Below are 16,064 nucleotides of genomic sequence, written 5' to 3' on the forward strand. Positions count from 1 at the left end.
TTTAAGTTTCTGCTTAATTTTTCAAAGAAAAGGAGCTTGTAAAAATTCATAGTTTTAGACAAAGGCAAAACATTTCTCACATTTAATGATTTAAAAATAGAATGAAACAATTTTGTTCAAGCAGTCAACAAAGTAGACTCACTGGCCTAAGTGCATGTGTCTCAGCTGAAAAAATGTGGTGTCTGTAAGAAAATCCTGCCAGTAACACTGTTTTTGCTATTGTGAAAGCTATAGTTTTTAACTGCAAAAGAATGGAAATAAACTAGTGAGGTTAGGAAACAATGGCACAGAATAAACTTAGAGATGAAATAACACACAGTGCAATTACATATTCAAGATCCATAGCTGGAATCATTCACTCAGAAGACACATATTTGATCTATAAACATCCGTGCTGAAGATGACTTGATTCTCTTTTCTGATTTCATTTTAATATTCTAAGACCTTGTGCAATGTAGTTCTCTGTCGCAGCGGGCTGTTCTGTTTGAATGATTTTTCCTATTATACTGCAGAATATAACACTCTACATCATTTCCAAAACATTACTGAAGGAGTGTGAAGCTCTACTGTAAACACAAGTGAATCAAAAGGATTAATGTTTGAAGCTTGAATTACTCTTAACGTTTGGAACAAATAACTTCCTTCAGGAAGTGAGCAAAATCAAACAGATGTGTCTGGCCAGAAACATTATCACACAAAGAAAGAGAAAAAGACTTATTTGTTTAATTTTTGTACAGTGTAATGCTATTGAGGGGCAGAAAATTAATTGGGACACAGCTTTAGCTGGACCATAGTTGTTCATTTGTGAAAGGGAAGATGCTGGGTTACATTTCTATAACTTTTCAAGTCTAGACAGTGCTAGGCAGTGTGATTTTTTTTTTAATAGTCCAGCCTGTGTGCTTCACTGAATGCTATCTTTATGTAGGGTTTACTGCTTTGAAAACAATATTCACCAGCTTTATAAACCTTACATGCATCTACAGGTCCCACTCTGGTCATTACAGAATATTGCTGCTATGGTGATCTTTTAAATTTTCTTAGACGGAAGCGAGATTCATTTATTTGCCCAAAACATGAAGAACATGCAGATACAGCAGTTTATGAGAACCTTTTGCATCAGGCAGAGCCTGCAGCGTAAGTATGACCTGCTGAAATGTACTTGTGTTTTTAGAAGATTGGGAAGGAGGAGATATCAAAGTTTGTTAGAGATAAGAGGTGTGGAGAAACCTTTCATGAAACAGACTTTGAATATTCTTTGCTGCACAAGGAAGCAATTCAATTAAGAGATAATTTGTACAGCGGGTGGTTTATTCTAAGAGTGCAATGGATTGTATACACTCTATGTTTTACTTCTTTATCAAATTTTCTGCAGTTATTTTATGCACTTCCTTGGTTCCAATCTTCGTATGTATTTGTGTTTGCTGTTCCCATTTAACACTGCCAGTGCTCATTTAGCAGCATGAATTACAATTCCTCCAGTGTTGGGATGTTAGTACTCTGAGCTCTACCAAGTTTCTGCCTTCAGAAATTGCTTTTACAAAATCAAACCAGTGCCTTACAGTGTCTGAGGCAGGCTACTACCGACAGCTTACTACATTTTGTGATGAAACAACCCATTGTCACAAGTCTGAGATTGCTCTTGTACTTTTATTTTTTTTCCAGTTACTTCATCTGTATATTTTTAACTGCTGCATTTTAGATACCGTTCTAGGGTTGTTCCAAGTATGTTTCCCAGCAGACTTCCTTCCCTTTGCAAAGTGAGGGAGAAATAACTTACCAAAACCTAGGGTCTGTTACAATACCTGCCCATTCTTAGTCTATTTATTGCCACAGTGGGCCCATTACTTTGTTGGCAGACACAAAAGAACCAGGCAGAGCCATAGGACATGGTAAAGTCCTTTTTCCCAGTAACATAGTACTGTTTGTGCCATGGCAATAGACGGATAGCAGGGGATGCCCCATAGGGGTTGAGTCCCCAGAGGTGATGAACACAAAACTGTGATTTGCCATTGGAGGTGTGCCCTCTTCAGTGAAGGAATCTCGCTGTTTGAGCACATTTTATAAATTGAGTTATTAACAGCAGATTATTTACCAAATTCTCATATTTGTATTTACTGTAAAGTTGTACCCGCTGAATAGTGTATCATAGATGTTTCTGATGGTAACTAAAACTGTTGGTGATCTCATTGCTCCTTTCCATGTTAGCTCTCTGGCTGCATTTATTGGACATAAACTAAACACATATGTCAGGCTAAGGAAGTATATGAGTTCTAATGACAATGAAGTGAAAAATGCCAGAGTACATCCATCATTTCTAAAGGTGCATAACTACTTATTTATAAATCATATAGTATGAAAATCTGTACATTCGAATTATACAGGGCAGTAAGAAAATTTAGACTTAAAAGAATGTAGTAGATGGCTATCCCAAGCCTCAGCTGATTTTTTGAAATACATATGAATCCCCTATGGAACTTGGGAATCTCTGCATTTAACATTTTTTACTGTTTTTATTCCGCATTTCAATTGCCAACTGAGCTGCTGAAATATTCGGTAGAAGTTGGCCTAAGCAGAAGAAGGAAGCATTAGCAGATCCTGTGAAACATCTGGATGTTATTTTATAGAGAGTGAAATCTGTATAAACAGTATTCATGTGAAAGGTTTTGTTTGCTTACCTGAGCCAAACTCCAAACTTTGAGATGCATCATTAACTGTATTGTCAAACCTCTCTTTCTGTGCAAGCATTTCCTCATCTTTTTCACCCACCCATCCATTAGTTTCCAATCTACTGATGATTTGTAAAGCAGTATATTCAGAAGGTTGGCGTGACCTTGGCTTTTTGTTTGGATGGCTGTTGAGACCTTTTTCATTAGACTATGTTTCATTTGATCTGCTGCCTCTACAGTGATGCTGCCAATGAGTACATGGACATGAAACCAGGAGTGTCATATGCAGTCCCACCAAAGGCTGATAAAAAACGACCTGTGAAGTCCGGTGAGTTGAGTGACAAGGAATTCTGTTTGCTGGCGGGAGTGCAGAAAGAGGGGCTTCAGAGATTTTTTCAGGTTTATCATACTTGTGTCTCATGAATGGGGACAATTAAAACTCAGTAATTGGTATGAGAAGGTTTGAAAAAGAACAATATGCTAAATTACAGTGTGTTGTATTTGTCCACACTTAAATGGAGTATCAGGATTGTTTTTTGCATTTTGGTGATGGGCTATTTATGTGACTCTAGACTGGTACTTACTCAAATAACTGTTGTGTTTAACGTTAACACAACTCATATTTCTACATGATTGCACTTGCTCAACTCAAAAGCTGTTTTTGTTTATATTCTGTAGGATCCTACACTGATCAGGATGTTACCCTTTCTATGCCGGAAGATGATGAACTTGCTCTAGATGTTGAAGATCTGCTAAGCTTTTCTTACCAGGTGGCAAAGGGCATGAGCTTCCTTGCCTCCAAAAATGTAAGTTAAGAATTTTTCAGAGCTGGACAGAACCAATATATTTTTTTATTTTTTTTAGCATCACTTTCAGTGTTCTAATGTGATCCATGTGTTTAAATGCCGAATATTTCTATGTTCTTTTCAACAAGCACTGCAAACTGGTACACTCCCTCTCATACCTGAAGCTTGCCTAAGGGTGGAGTTCCATACTGTGCTTATTGGCCAAAAGTGATGTTTTATATCCCATAAAACAGAATATAGGGTGCACAGTAGTCAATGTGAAGCAGTGCTATTGTATATCCACAGTTCAGGCTAGTAGAATCAGTGCAAAACTATCTACTTGCATGAGTTTTAAACAATGCTGCACCTGCTACTTCTCTCATGTAGAATACTGCCATAAACAGAGGAGCTATCACATTATGTGCTTTTTTTGTAAGTATGGCTTAATTCACAGGAGATGTCTCGATGTTTAATTTTCTGGAAAGATAAAATCAGCTGAGAGACCCACAAAGAATCTTTTTAATCTTTTTTGGCTACACTGAGCATAATAGACATTTCTCTGGGTTTCTTAGGAGAGGTATTGCATAACAGAAAGAGATTTATAAAGAATAGAAGTCTTAAGTACAGCATAATTAGGATTTTCCAATGGTTATTCTCACATCATATTGGAAAAATGCCATTTAACATGTAAACACTATAACTAATGTAGGTGCAGGATACTACAGGTGCACCTTGGATAAAATACAAAACCAAATTTAGGCAATTCAAGGAAAGAAAGGTAATCCTGGAGTCCTGTGTTACTACTGGGAAATGCATCTCAAATTCTGCTGCAAGGAAAGTGCACAGTAAAACTTGCTTTTGCACTTGTTTTTTTTCTCCCACTGTTCCTTCTTCCAAACCAAACCATAAACTTCTCTTTAGTTTATTTTTCATCTATCAACAAGTTCAAAACAGGCCTGACATGCAAACGTATTATGTTACAGATTTTAATGGTGTTCACCATGCTCCTGCATCCTTCACTATTCAGAACATCCGGTGCTGAGCACACATATTCTGTATTTCTTCTTTTTTCCTATAAAGTAGCCCCAGGATTCACTATATATCATTCCCAGAAGACTTTTTCTTCATAGTCTTTCCATTTTCACAAACAGACACGGTAGTGTTGAGTAGCAAAGGCAATAATGAATGTAACATCACCTCTCTTCACCTTGAGATTGGGAAGTAATGTGCAGTATCGCTTTGGCAGTGCAGAATTAACAACAATATCAAGAATTAAGTTGCAGTGTGCTAACATGTTAGTCTGCTTGGTCCTCTTCAGTCGTTGTGTATGTACATGCATTTAGCTCCAGCTAGGTAATGCAGAGTAGCGTGGGCTGATGGACAAGGTGCCTCAGATCGCCTCAAGTCCTCGAGGAAGGAGGGTCCAAGCAGACCAGCAGTGCAGAGTACCCAGCTGCACTTCTGCAATTTGCTTGCCTATCAAGGCTATGCAGGAGTCAGTGTAGGAGCTTATTCTGGGAGGGTAATTGCCTTAAGCACATGGTGCCTTAATCACAAGACAGGGCTTCCTGTGTTGGACAAAGTCTTTATTCAATGCAAACTGCACTGATTCTGGAGAAGCAAGGCAGAGTCATACTGGTGCTTGGCCATTTCGTCACCATCCTACTTCAGAGCAGTTATGTTCTCAGCCTTACATATGCAAAGTGCAGAATATGTTGCATAAGGAGCTGAACAAGAGTCCTCTGAGACAGTAGTTGTCATTAAAAATAGTTCCTTGTGTAAGCATGCTAAAGTGACTGCAGGTTGCTTATGCAATCTGCAGTTATTTTCTGAGCTTGATTTGTGTAACTCTTGATATTTTAAGTAATTTTTCGTAGGGAATTCTGAAAGCTTTGTATTTCAAGGAAAAAAGAAAAATTGAACTATCTTCAGTTGTTTTTTAGATAGATGTCATCTGTGTACTATATGCCATTAGTAAAGCAGAAGCTTAATACTCTCCTTTCCAGACGGAGAAAGAAATCATTTTGTTAGAGAACCATGTCTATTCTCTAACAAACACACAGGGACTCCCCAGTTGCATACAAAGAAATACAGCTTCTGGGAAACTCAGGCAGTCTTCTGTAGCTGGAGTTATCAACACATGCCCACTTCTCAAGTGAAAACTGGAATATAAGCTAGCTAGGTCACAGAATGCATGACTGTCCACTGAAAGACATTGGAATGTGAAAATTTCCAATATTTTCAAATATTTAGGTCTGCTTATAAAGTTCTAGGTATTTAGTAATTCAGGTTTTCCAAAGAAGTATTTCTGAAATGGAATTCAGTTTAATGTTTGTGTGCCTTGAAGTTGTTACCATAATTTTCCCTATTTTCAGCTTTGCAGGATTTTCCCCTCAACCACAATAGTTACTTAATAGACTACTGGAATTATTTTGGAAACAAACCACATTTTCCCCTATTTCTCCTTTATTAGGAAGTAAGCCAATGATGATTTTGATAAAAAAGAGGGGAAAATACATTATATTTTAGCTGAAAATGTGGAACACTGAAAAATTCAAAGTGACTGCAAGTGGTCTTTTCTAAAATAAATGCATAGACAACCTCAACGACATGGATCAATGTCATGATCGTAAAGATACTACACCAGAATGTTTAATCATCTGAGTAAGCTTATTAGCACATAGCTTTCAGCTTGCCATAAAATGCATAATGCAGTAACTTTATATAGCTAAATAAACATGTAACCAAGGAACAGCCATTTAAAGATATTATAAAATAGCTTTGTTTGTTTGTCTGTTTGTTTTTTAGTGCATTCATAGGGATCTGGCCGCAAGAAATATTCTTCTAACTCATGGTCGAATTACAAAAATCTGTGATTTTGGCCTGGCAAGAGATATAAGGAATGACTCAAATTATGTGGTCAAAGGAAATGTAAGTATATATGATACTTTACCCACTTGTTTTAAGTTAAAGGAGTTCCTGTTATCTTGACAGACAAAGAAAAGTGTTTCTTAGTTAAATGGAAATCTGGATTTCTCAGTTGTGGCATATATCCACGTTGGTCAGGAAGTTTAGGAGGGGCAATTTCTGACATAATGTGCTGACAAAACCCTGGGTATATGTATGTTGTTATACTGGCACTAATATAATGTCTAATCTTTCTATTGTATTTGAATGTACTAAAAGTTACAGCTCTGTGAATAATTACAAGTTTTGTCATAGGAATATTCTGGTAGCCCAATCCTAAATATAATTATTTGAAAACTTTTTCTCTGAGCATTGCTCTATTTGTCCATTACTGAGTATATTTTAAAATATATCTAAATAATCAGGGGTTTGCAGCCCGTTCTTTTCTGTTAGAGATCACTCATACAATAGAAAGTGAATTTTGAAGTGTGAATTTATTAATTAGGGCATAAATTACGGAGGCAAAAAGACCTTAGTTTTCTCTGATTCCATACAGAGATCTTAACCTCATATGTGTAAATACATCTTTAACTTGTAGCTATAGTTCCATCTCTGTAACAGGATTGGAACGAGACACTATATTTTGATGAGAAAAGTTTAAAACTTCCCATGTAGAAGAGTACCAATCTCATGAGTACTGATGAAACCTCTAGAGGGGTACAAAGACACTTTGAAGTGATGCAGATTACCTTGGCAGCACTTGAAGTCCTCTTTAAAGTGCTAGTGCAGTAAAAAGAACGCTACTGCAAAAGAAAGTTGAGCTTTTCTGTGGTTAAGCTGGAGAAGTGCGTATGAAGTGTAGGTGTTTTGCATCTCAAACTGATTTATGCTGCTTGGATTACTGTTCTTAGTCTGTGTCATATGGGTGCAGCCAGCCGCTGCCTTCAGACTACACATGCTTTCACTTGCACTGTTTTTCAAAGGAGAGAAGATCCAGCAAGGTAACTCTCTCCTCCTCAGCCCAGCTGAGGGCTCTGTGTTCAGCAGCTGGTCATTAGTTAGGGATGTGACAACAAAGGAACTGAAGCTTATGTGGCCCAGCTTTGGGCAAGCTGATAAAGAGAGAAAATCCCACACCTGAGCATCTATCACTAAAGGGGTGTGCTACATTCCACTTGAGTCAGTCCATGGCACCTCAGGTGTTTGAGATATCTGCTCTTGTGCTGTCACCCAGCAGGCCTTTATGTCTCAGGCCCTTATTTTCAGCTATGGAAGAGACGGGTCTATTAGTTTTCTTCAAAACAATGTTGGCAGCAGCCACTAGTTGCTTAGAAGTTGGGATGAGGGAACAATAGGAGCTGAAATAATTCAGGAATGGCTGCCCTGATGAAATGCTGGATAGCATTTAGTGTAAGAAAGCTGCTTTCAGACTCAGGGGTCAGGTCAGGAGCTTCTTCAGCAAAGGCTTCTGGTAGTAGGAAGTTCAGACTAGCAGCTCAGGAGGGAAATGTGCTATAGGTAATTAATTTTTACTTGTCTAGGCTATCCTTTAAGTTTCCTGAGTTTACAGAATTACGGAATCATAGAAGGACCTTCAAAGATCATCCAACCCCCCTGCCATGGGCAGGGACATCTTTCACTACACCAGATTGCTTAAAGTCGCTTCCAACTTGACATTGACCATTTGCAATGATGAGGTATCCACCACATTTCTGGGCTACGTGTTCCAGTGTCTCACCACCCCCATTGTAATTTTTTTTTCCTTGTTTCTAATCTAAATTAATGCCCTTTTAGTTGAAAACTTGTCCTGTTACTACAAGCCCTGGTAAAAAGTCCCTCTCCATCTTCCTTATAAGCCCCCTTTATATAATTAAAGGCTGCAGTGAGGTCTCCCTGGAGCCTTCTCTTCTCCAGACTGAACACCACCAACTCTTTCAAACTTTCTTCATAGGAGATGTCTTCAAGCCCTCTGATCATTTTCATGGCCCTCTTCTGGACTTGCTCTAGCATGGCCACAGTCATTCTTGCACTGGGAATCCCAGAACTGATGAGTCATGCAAAATATTTATTAGAAGGCTCAGTTTGCTTTGACAAAACTTATCAAAGAGTTACCTGAGAACAGGATTTTACATAGCCAGAAGGGGTGAGAGGAGGACATGCTGCAACTGCCTGGGGAGGGAGGAAGCAGTGGCTGCAGGAGGCATCTAGTTGCATTGGTATGATCTTAAAGCAGATTGGGGCTGTAGCATCATTAGCTGTGGGCACTGCTTGGGAAGCAGTGCTGCTGACAGCAGCTGAGTGCTTGGCAAAGAAACGTTTTAGCTGGAAATAAACAGCTCTGGTTTGCTCTCTGGTGAGCCATCCCTTGGCACATGATGCCTTTCCTCCACTTTGCTTCTTTTCCTCTCCATTTTCCTTGTTTCCTGTTTGGTCTCCTTTCCTTACAAGACATCAAGGCTATTCTCTGTGGCATAGTTGAAATGTATCTTTGGACACATTTTTGCAAGACCATTTGAAATGAAGAGGTCTGGTTTCTTCTAAAGCAGAACGAGTGAGATTAGCTTAATTGGTTAGAGCATGTTGCTAATAACACCAGGGTTGGAGGTTTGATCCCTGTATGGGCCATTCACTTAACAGCTGGACTCAGTGATCCTTGTGGGTCCCTTCCAACTCAGAATATTCTGTGATTTTGTGAATTGATGAAATGTTTAGGACAGTTTAGGACTGGCTTCTACAGTCAGACAAGGAAAGGGCAAAGCAAGGAGAGGAAGGTGAAAGCAAATGCAAAGGCTTTCTGTGTCCTTTCTTCTGCTCCAGTTGGCATTCATGAGGGATGTGTCTATCCCCACACAAACTTAGGAAAAATCACAGAATCATAGAATTGTTTAGGTTGTAAAAGACCTTTAATGTCATTGAGTCCAACCGTTAACCCAGCACTGCCAAGTCCACCACTAAACTGTGTCTCTAAGCCCCACATCTACACATCTTTGAAATATGTCCAAGGATGGTGACTCCACCGCTTCCACAGGCAGCCTGTTCCAATGCTTGACAATCCTTTTAGTAAAGCACTTTTTTCCTAATATGCAATCCAAACCTCCCCTGGCTCAAGCTAAGGCCATTTTCTGTGGCCCTGTCACTTGTTACATTGTAGAAGAGACTGTTCCCCACCTTGCTATGGCCTCCTTTCAGGTAGTTGCAGAGAGCACTAAAATCCTTGTAAGATTTATGTTCCAGACCCTTCACCAACTTCATTACCGTTCTCTGGAAACACTCCAGCACCTGAATGTGACCTCACCAGCACTGAGTACAGGGGGATGATCGCTGCCCTGGTCCTGCTGTCCACACTATTTTGGATACGGGCCATGGTGCCATTGGCCTTCTTGACCACCTGGGCATACCACTGGCTCATGTTCAGATGACAGTCGACCAACACCCTCAGGTCCCTTTTTGCTGGGCAGCTTTCCAGTCACTCTTCCCCAACCCTGTAGCACTGCTTGGGCTTGTGGTGAACCAAGTACAGGACCCAACACTTGATCTTGTTGAACCTCATACAGCTGGACTAAGCCCATCAATCCAGCCCGTCCACATCCCTCTGCAGAGCCCTCCTGCTCTCCAGCTGATCAACATTCCTGGCCCAAATATACATGTTAATATATATATGAATTCTAATTTGTCTACTCATAGACTGAGGAGCTAAAGCAGATCTATTGACTGTTGATTAAAGCCTCAAAGTGTCTCGACTATGTGAATCTCATCTATGTGCCTATCGCAGCTAGTCCACGAAAGCAGACTCGCATGTTTGATTGAAGAACCATGTCACAGTCATTTATATTATTTTCCTCTGACTTCCTGATACCCTTTATTAACTAGACAGAGGGAATCCAACAGTGTCCAAGAAATCAGAGTGCAAGCAACTACATTCATTTGGTAGACCCACAGAAAGGTAGATCAGTAGTGATGCAGCACTTGGAGACTCTACATTGTTAAGATTTTCATTTTTGTTGAATATTTCTACTTCTTTATTTTACAAGCATGTAAAGCACATAAAAAGTAGAAAAGGTTAATTTTATCTTTTTAATTCTGTCTGCCTTATGTCCATTGTCTTAATTAATTCCCTTTTCCCTGGAAAGGCTCGTCTTCCTGTGAAGTGGATGGCACCCGAAAGTATTTTCAATTGCGTCTACACCTTTGAGAGTGACGTGTGGTCTTATGGGATATTGCTTTGGGAGCTCTTTTCTTTAGGTAAGCTCCTTGAAGATCTGTACTTCAGATCTATTTCATTTTGGGGTTTACTGGAGATGCAGAAATCATGTTGCTCATCTGCTTTCTCAACAGGAAGCAGCCCTTATCCAGGGATACCTGTGGACTCCAAGTTCTATAAAATGATCAAGGAGGGATACAGGATGTTTAGCCCTGAGTGTGCACCACCTGAAATGTAAGCAAGCAACCAGCACCTCTAATCATCTAAACATCATTAATGATGCATTCTTGCATTAAGGCTCATTGCACTGCCCCATTATCTTTTTTTTAAGTTCTTTTCATGTTTTAAGTAATTAATGTACTCTAACTAGCAGAATACATGAATGTGTTACAAGCAATGAAATACACTCATGCCTTGTGCCATCTGATCACTTTTTCATGGCATCTGCTCTGTGTCAATAAATTACTGACAGATCACAGTACATAATTAAACATTTTTACTTCAGATAAAGAAGTCAGTGAGATGTATCACCAGACTGTACAGCATCTGCATTTGTGCTGTACTTCCTGACAAGAAGGACTGGCGAGAGGACTGGCTACTGATCTTCTTTATTAGCTACCCCTAATTCACTGTTTTGTAAATGGATTGGCATTTAGCAAGGTGTCAAAGAAAACTGTGTCCAGAGCCTCCTATTAGTCTTAGTCTTCCCTTGTCACAAGCACAGGTGTTAGCAACACCATTCCTGTTCTTAAAAGTTGTTTAAAGAAGATGGGACTGGGTCACACTTTTCTTTAAAATAATAATGGAGGCAGGATAAAAGCTCTAAGGACTTCCCCATGAGCAGTACTTAATTTCAGTATCTTTACAGGTATGATATAATGAAGAGCTGCTGGGATGCTGATCCTTTACAAAGACCCACATTTAAACAAATTGTACAGATGATAGAGCAGCAGCTTTCAGATAATGCCCCCCGGGTAAGTTATGGATCAAGCAGTTTCAAGCAAGATGTTATACTAGAGCAGAGAGCCCAGGCACTTATTTCCAGTGTTATTTATGTAGCTTTGCACTGTCAGTTTGAGTTGTAGGAATGATATCTGGGCTACTCACTTCTGCTTAGCTGTGTCATTAGGCAGTAGTTGTCTAAGCCCACACCAAAAATGTACCAGCTGGAGGAGACTCTTTGCATGATTGATGTTTCTCACTCAAAATAGACCTGTCACAACAATTTTGATGTTACAACATCTAACTACATACATGTTGTATGTATGTGCATACATTTACTACACAAATTCCTTTATCCTGAACTATGAAAAATTCTATTAATCTGGGAAACAGAAATGAAGTATATTTAACTTTATTAGAAATGTTTTCTGGATGACGGAGTGGAGCTTTTGGTGCGCCTCTGCATCTTCTCACTTGCTTCCCTTAGTTCTATTTATATGACCTTGGAGGTATGTCATGACAAACTGTATTTGCTGCTCTTTTGACCGTTCCTGAGTAAAAGCCTATTCTGAGTGGCTTCACTGGACAAAACAGTCTAAAGAAAAATTGGAGGCACATGAAAAACTTGGATTTTCTCTCTCCATAACTTTGTGTGTTATTGGGGTTTGAAAAAGTATGTTTTAAAACGTGGTTTAAAAATAAAGCTTCTCTTTACCTTCTGGATGCCTTGTTTAGGCACAGAGTACATGGCTTCCTGACAATTTGAGAAAAGAGGAAACTGAAAACTGCTGGTGTTCAATTGCATCCTGTAGCGTATTTTTGGCAGGTGCAGACATTACTAAAACAAAAGCAAGAATGTGAAGGAAGTATTAGTGAGGTTTCTGGGGGAGTTTAGTAATAACCTGAGCTGTGTGTTTTCGAGCTCAGTTGAAATTTGGCGTGCAGTTTGAAGCTGTGGTGTTGTCGAGATTAAGATTCTTGTTTCTTTAAAAGAGCAGCTAAGCCCAAGACCTTTTGAAACTATTTTGATTTGAAATGCCTGAGCTGGAACCCTTCCATGACGGTGTGTAGTGTGAAAAGGCTAGGAAAGGAGAGCTCTCCAAGAATGCATGAAGGAGCAGTCTGCAGAGTACTGACACCAGTCTTTGGCTTCTGCAGGTTTATGCCAACTTCTCAACCCCACCTTCCAGTCAAGGAAATGCTCCAGATCACTCAGTGAGGATTAACTCAGTGGGTAGCAGTGCTTCATCTACTCAGCCTCTCCTGGTACGCGAAGAAGTTTGAGTGGCTTCTCTAAAGAAGAGGAGCTCAGAGCTGTTTGTATTGTGCAGGGGGTGAGAGAGGAATGACTTCAATATTTTCTCTTACTTTTACTCACTACTACCACTGTGTAGCTGAAACATTGTTGTAATACTGTCCTTTACCATGCACTGTTACACATAAACTTAATCTGCTGAGCACGGTTACAGGCATCATTACAGTGTTAACTGAAGCTGTATATATTTTGCTGTGTTGTGTGTATTTGCAGTAGAGAGCCAGATGTGAAGGAAAAACCAACCAACAAAAGAATTCCTGAGCCAGGATATGGAATGAGATGAATGTAGATCAAACCAAAATTGCAGTGATCCTTCTCTGGGTCTGTGCCTGGAATGCGTACAGTCATTTTCTAGTTAATCTTGTTTTGCTGAATTTAAGAAATAAACAAATAGGAAGTTAATGGCTTTGCAAACCCCTTTCCACATCCAGTCAAGCCCGAGAAGCTTTCCCTGGCAGGTATCATAGGTTGGAGGCCGGTGAGGGCACTGTATGTACCTGGGAAAGAGGGGTGAATGGACCAAGACCCTTCCAAAGCTGATCTGCACAGCTGGAAACCCTCCTGGGAGCTCTGGGGTTTGAACCAGAGGAGAAGGGAAAAAGAGTATGGATCTTCACCTTTATTTTCCACCTGCACTGTCAGCCTTGCAAACTAGTTGCAAGATTTCCACGGACATATGCACTACTTCCCACTGACGCATTCCCTGCCAGGATAAAGCTGCCCAGGATAAAACTCCACCATGGAGCTTGAACCATTCCTGTGCCCTCCTGTCTTGAGAGCCCAAGGGCTTTGATGTTTGTTTTGCTAATAGTAATGTCTAAAATGTTCACCAAAGATTAGTGGCCCTGCCAGATTGGTCAAAATAGAGGAGGAGGGCTGCTTCCAATAAACTGTGTGTTTGGAGGAGAGGCCGTTTAACGAGTCATCTTATCTAAGTCAGAGCAGAGCCAAAAATTTCTCTCCTGGGGGCCCTTTCTTTATCTTGTCCTGCTGAGGTGAATTCTTCCCGCAGGCAGTCTTGGATGGTGCTAACTGGAAAGGGCTATTTTCCCCACCCTGAGTTGTTTGATCTTTCCATGGTAGTCCAGAGAGGGTCTAACTAGGGAGTGCTGAATTTATAAATGGGATAAATGAAAGAATCCCTTCAGTTTTCCTTGACACACAGGAGGCTTTGGGATCAGCATCTGTTGAGCCTAGGGTTGGGCTCAAATATTTTCTAACCCCTTTTATTCTCATCAGGAGCACTGCTAGTTCTTTTCTTCCTTTGTTTCTGACCCCTAGAAATATGTAATGGCATTGAGAGAAGCATTCATCAGAGGCAGAGTACTAGTTGAGTACCTATTTATTTACAATGCACTTAAGCACTCCGTAACTTTTACTTTACCAGGATTTTGGTTGAGTTTACATGCAATTCAAAGTATAACTAACTGCCCAAATACAAGGTAATTGTAAATACACACACTGGTGGTATATTTTGGGTTACATTGAATACCATGCTCCTCCTATGACTGTGCATTTGGTTTATTGTTACAGAAATCTGTCTTTAAGAGTTTAGTAAAAAATTAGCCATTTGCACTGAACTTAGGCTGTTGCACCTTTCCAAAGTTAGCCATTTGTTTGGATGCACTCTTGTGCATACTTGTTGAGCATTTTCAGTTTAATGCTATAAAAGCTCTTTTGTAACATGGCTTTCAGCGCAATTGTAGACAAAGTAGTTGTTATAGATGTCTCGGTACTTTACAGACACTTAGCTGAAAGAGGTTTGGTTTTTTTTCGTTCTTGAAATTTATATTTTTATAATTTTGGGGTTTTTGAAACTTATTTTGCAATGGCTTGGTGTTTTGAGTGGGTTTATGCATTGTTTTTGTAAATATGGAAATGTAGCAATAATGTCCTTTTGACTATTCTCAGTCCTTGAGTCTCAAAAATATTTTTATATATATATATATATGCAAAAACTATATGTATAAAAATGTGTTTGAAAGTTTATGAAACACTTATGGATATGTTGCTCAGTTGTAGAATTGCAGTTCAGAAAAGTTCAAATAAATCTGTAAATACATATTCAAATGCTACTGATGTGTACCTATGTTAAGATGGACTATTTTCATGTAAGTCTTAATAAATTCTTGGGGTGAAGTAAAATCTCAGTGTCTGGCCACACACAGGTCAAGTTTGGCATTCTGAAACATTTTTGCAAATATATGCCAGATAACCTTACTGTGTATTTGTTATGTAAGTTCTTTACCTGTGAATATATGGGACAAATACTTGGATGCAGCTTTATTCTGGAAAGAATTGCAATTAGAAGATTGATCCTGTTGTCTGTTGATGCAGTCTATGTGTCATGAACAGTATTTAAAACAAAGATATTTCAGTGTTATTAAGAGTTTGGTTGCAGAGACAGTTGGAGGCACTCAAAGGCTGCAGTGATACTGAATATTCCCCCTTCCTTAAACACATGTACATGCTCTTGTCCCCTCCTGCACGCTGGCACTAAGCTCACACTGGGCTGGCTGAGTGCAGCACTGCAGGGGAGGCAGCAGGAAATAACTGGTGCTGCTTCAGACCCCCCTTTGGAGGGGAGGTCATAAAGAGAAAATGGGATGCTTCCCTTGCTGAGCAGGTGCCTTGTGTCTTAGTGGGAGACCCCCTGCTTTAGTTACTCCAGGTTTGAAATCTGTGAGTGCCCTACTCACGCTTGTTCATGTGCTGCATAAGAGTTTTCATAGGCCTGGCTGGTGCATGGTTTAATAGAAGATATAGAGCATAAAAGCATAAGTTTCTAGATACCAAAACCCCTGCTATTTCACAGGAGAGACTGACCTCAGCTGTTTTGGTCCTTAAACATTTCTGTCAGCAGATCTCCTTGAAGAGCTCTCCTCCTTTAGTTTCCTTTGTTAAACAGCTTCCTTTTTTCCCTTTTTTTTTTCTTCCACCTAGGTCTTCACTCTGTTTGTTAAAACTAGTTAAGGAAATTAAAACCTAATTTTACCAGGAACCAGGAGGTGCAGGTTTTGTCCCAATTAGCACTGTCATTGTTTCTAGCAGTGCTTCAGAAGATACCAAGATTGTGTCTGATTTGGACTCATTTTTTTCCCTGTCTTGTCCACCCCCCCATTCAAGCAGAGTTCAGTTCATACTGAGGGATTCCAGTAGCTGAATTGTACAAATAATCTGTGAGTTCTCATTTAACATAGCCAAAGGAGCTATTTTATGTATTTATTTGGTTAGCGCATCATTAATTT

At 39.6% G+C, this 16,064-nt stretch overlaps 1 protein-coding gene across 4 annotated transcripts in view; it reads left to right on the forward strand.

Moving 5' to 3' along the window:
• Positions 1-14,961, forward strand: part of KIT (KIT proto-oncogene, receptor tyrosine kinase) — a 57,728-nt gene extending 42,767 nt beyond the window's left edge. For all 4 annotated transcript variants that reach the window (XM_027735978.2, XM_039385202.1, XM_027735977.2 and 1 more), the window contains exons 14-21: positions 984-1,134; positions 2,906-2,994; positions 3,345-3,472; positions 6,260-6,382; positions 10,489-10,600; positions 10,694-10,793; positions 11,428-11,533; positions 12,660-14,961. In XM_027735978.2, the coding sequence (XP_027591779.1) occupies positions 984-1,134; positions 2,906-2,994; positions 3,345-3,472; positions 6,260-6,382; positions 10,489-10,600; positions 10,694-10,793; positions 11,428-11,533; positions 12,660-12,785 (935 nt within the window). In that variant the 3' untranslated portion in view covers positions 12,786-14,961. The remainder of the gene's footprint in view (positions 1-983; positions 1,135-2,905; positions 2,995-3,344; positions 3,473-6,259; positions 6,383-10,488; positions 10,601-10,693; positions 10,794-11,427; positions 11,534-12,659) is intronic.
• Positions 14,962-16,064: the final 1,103 nt, after the last annotated feature.

Source organism: Pipra filicauda, unplaced genomic scaffold (genome assembly GCF_003945595.2).
Source record: "Pipra filicauda isolate LSUMZ 115617 unplaced genomic scaffold, ASM394559v2 scaffold116_size3395265_pilon, whole genome shotgun sequence".
Taxonomy (NCBI): Eukaryota; Metazoa; Chordata; class Aves; order Passeriformes; family Pipridae; genus Pipra; species Pipra filicauda.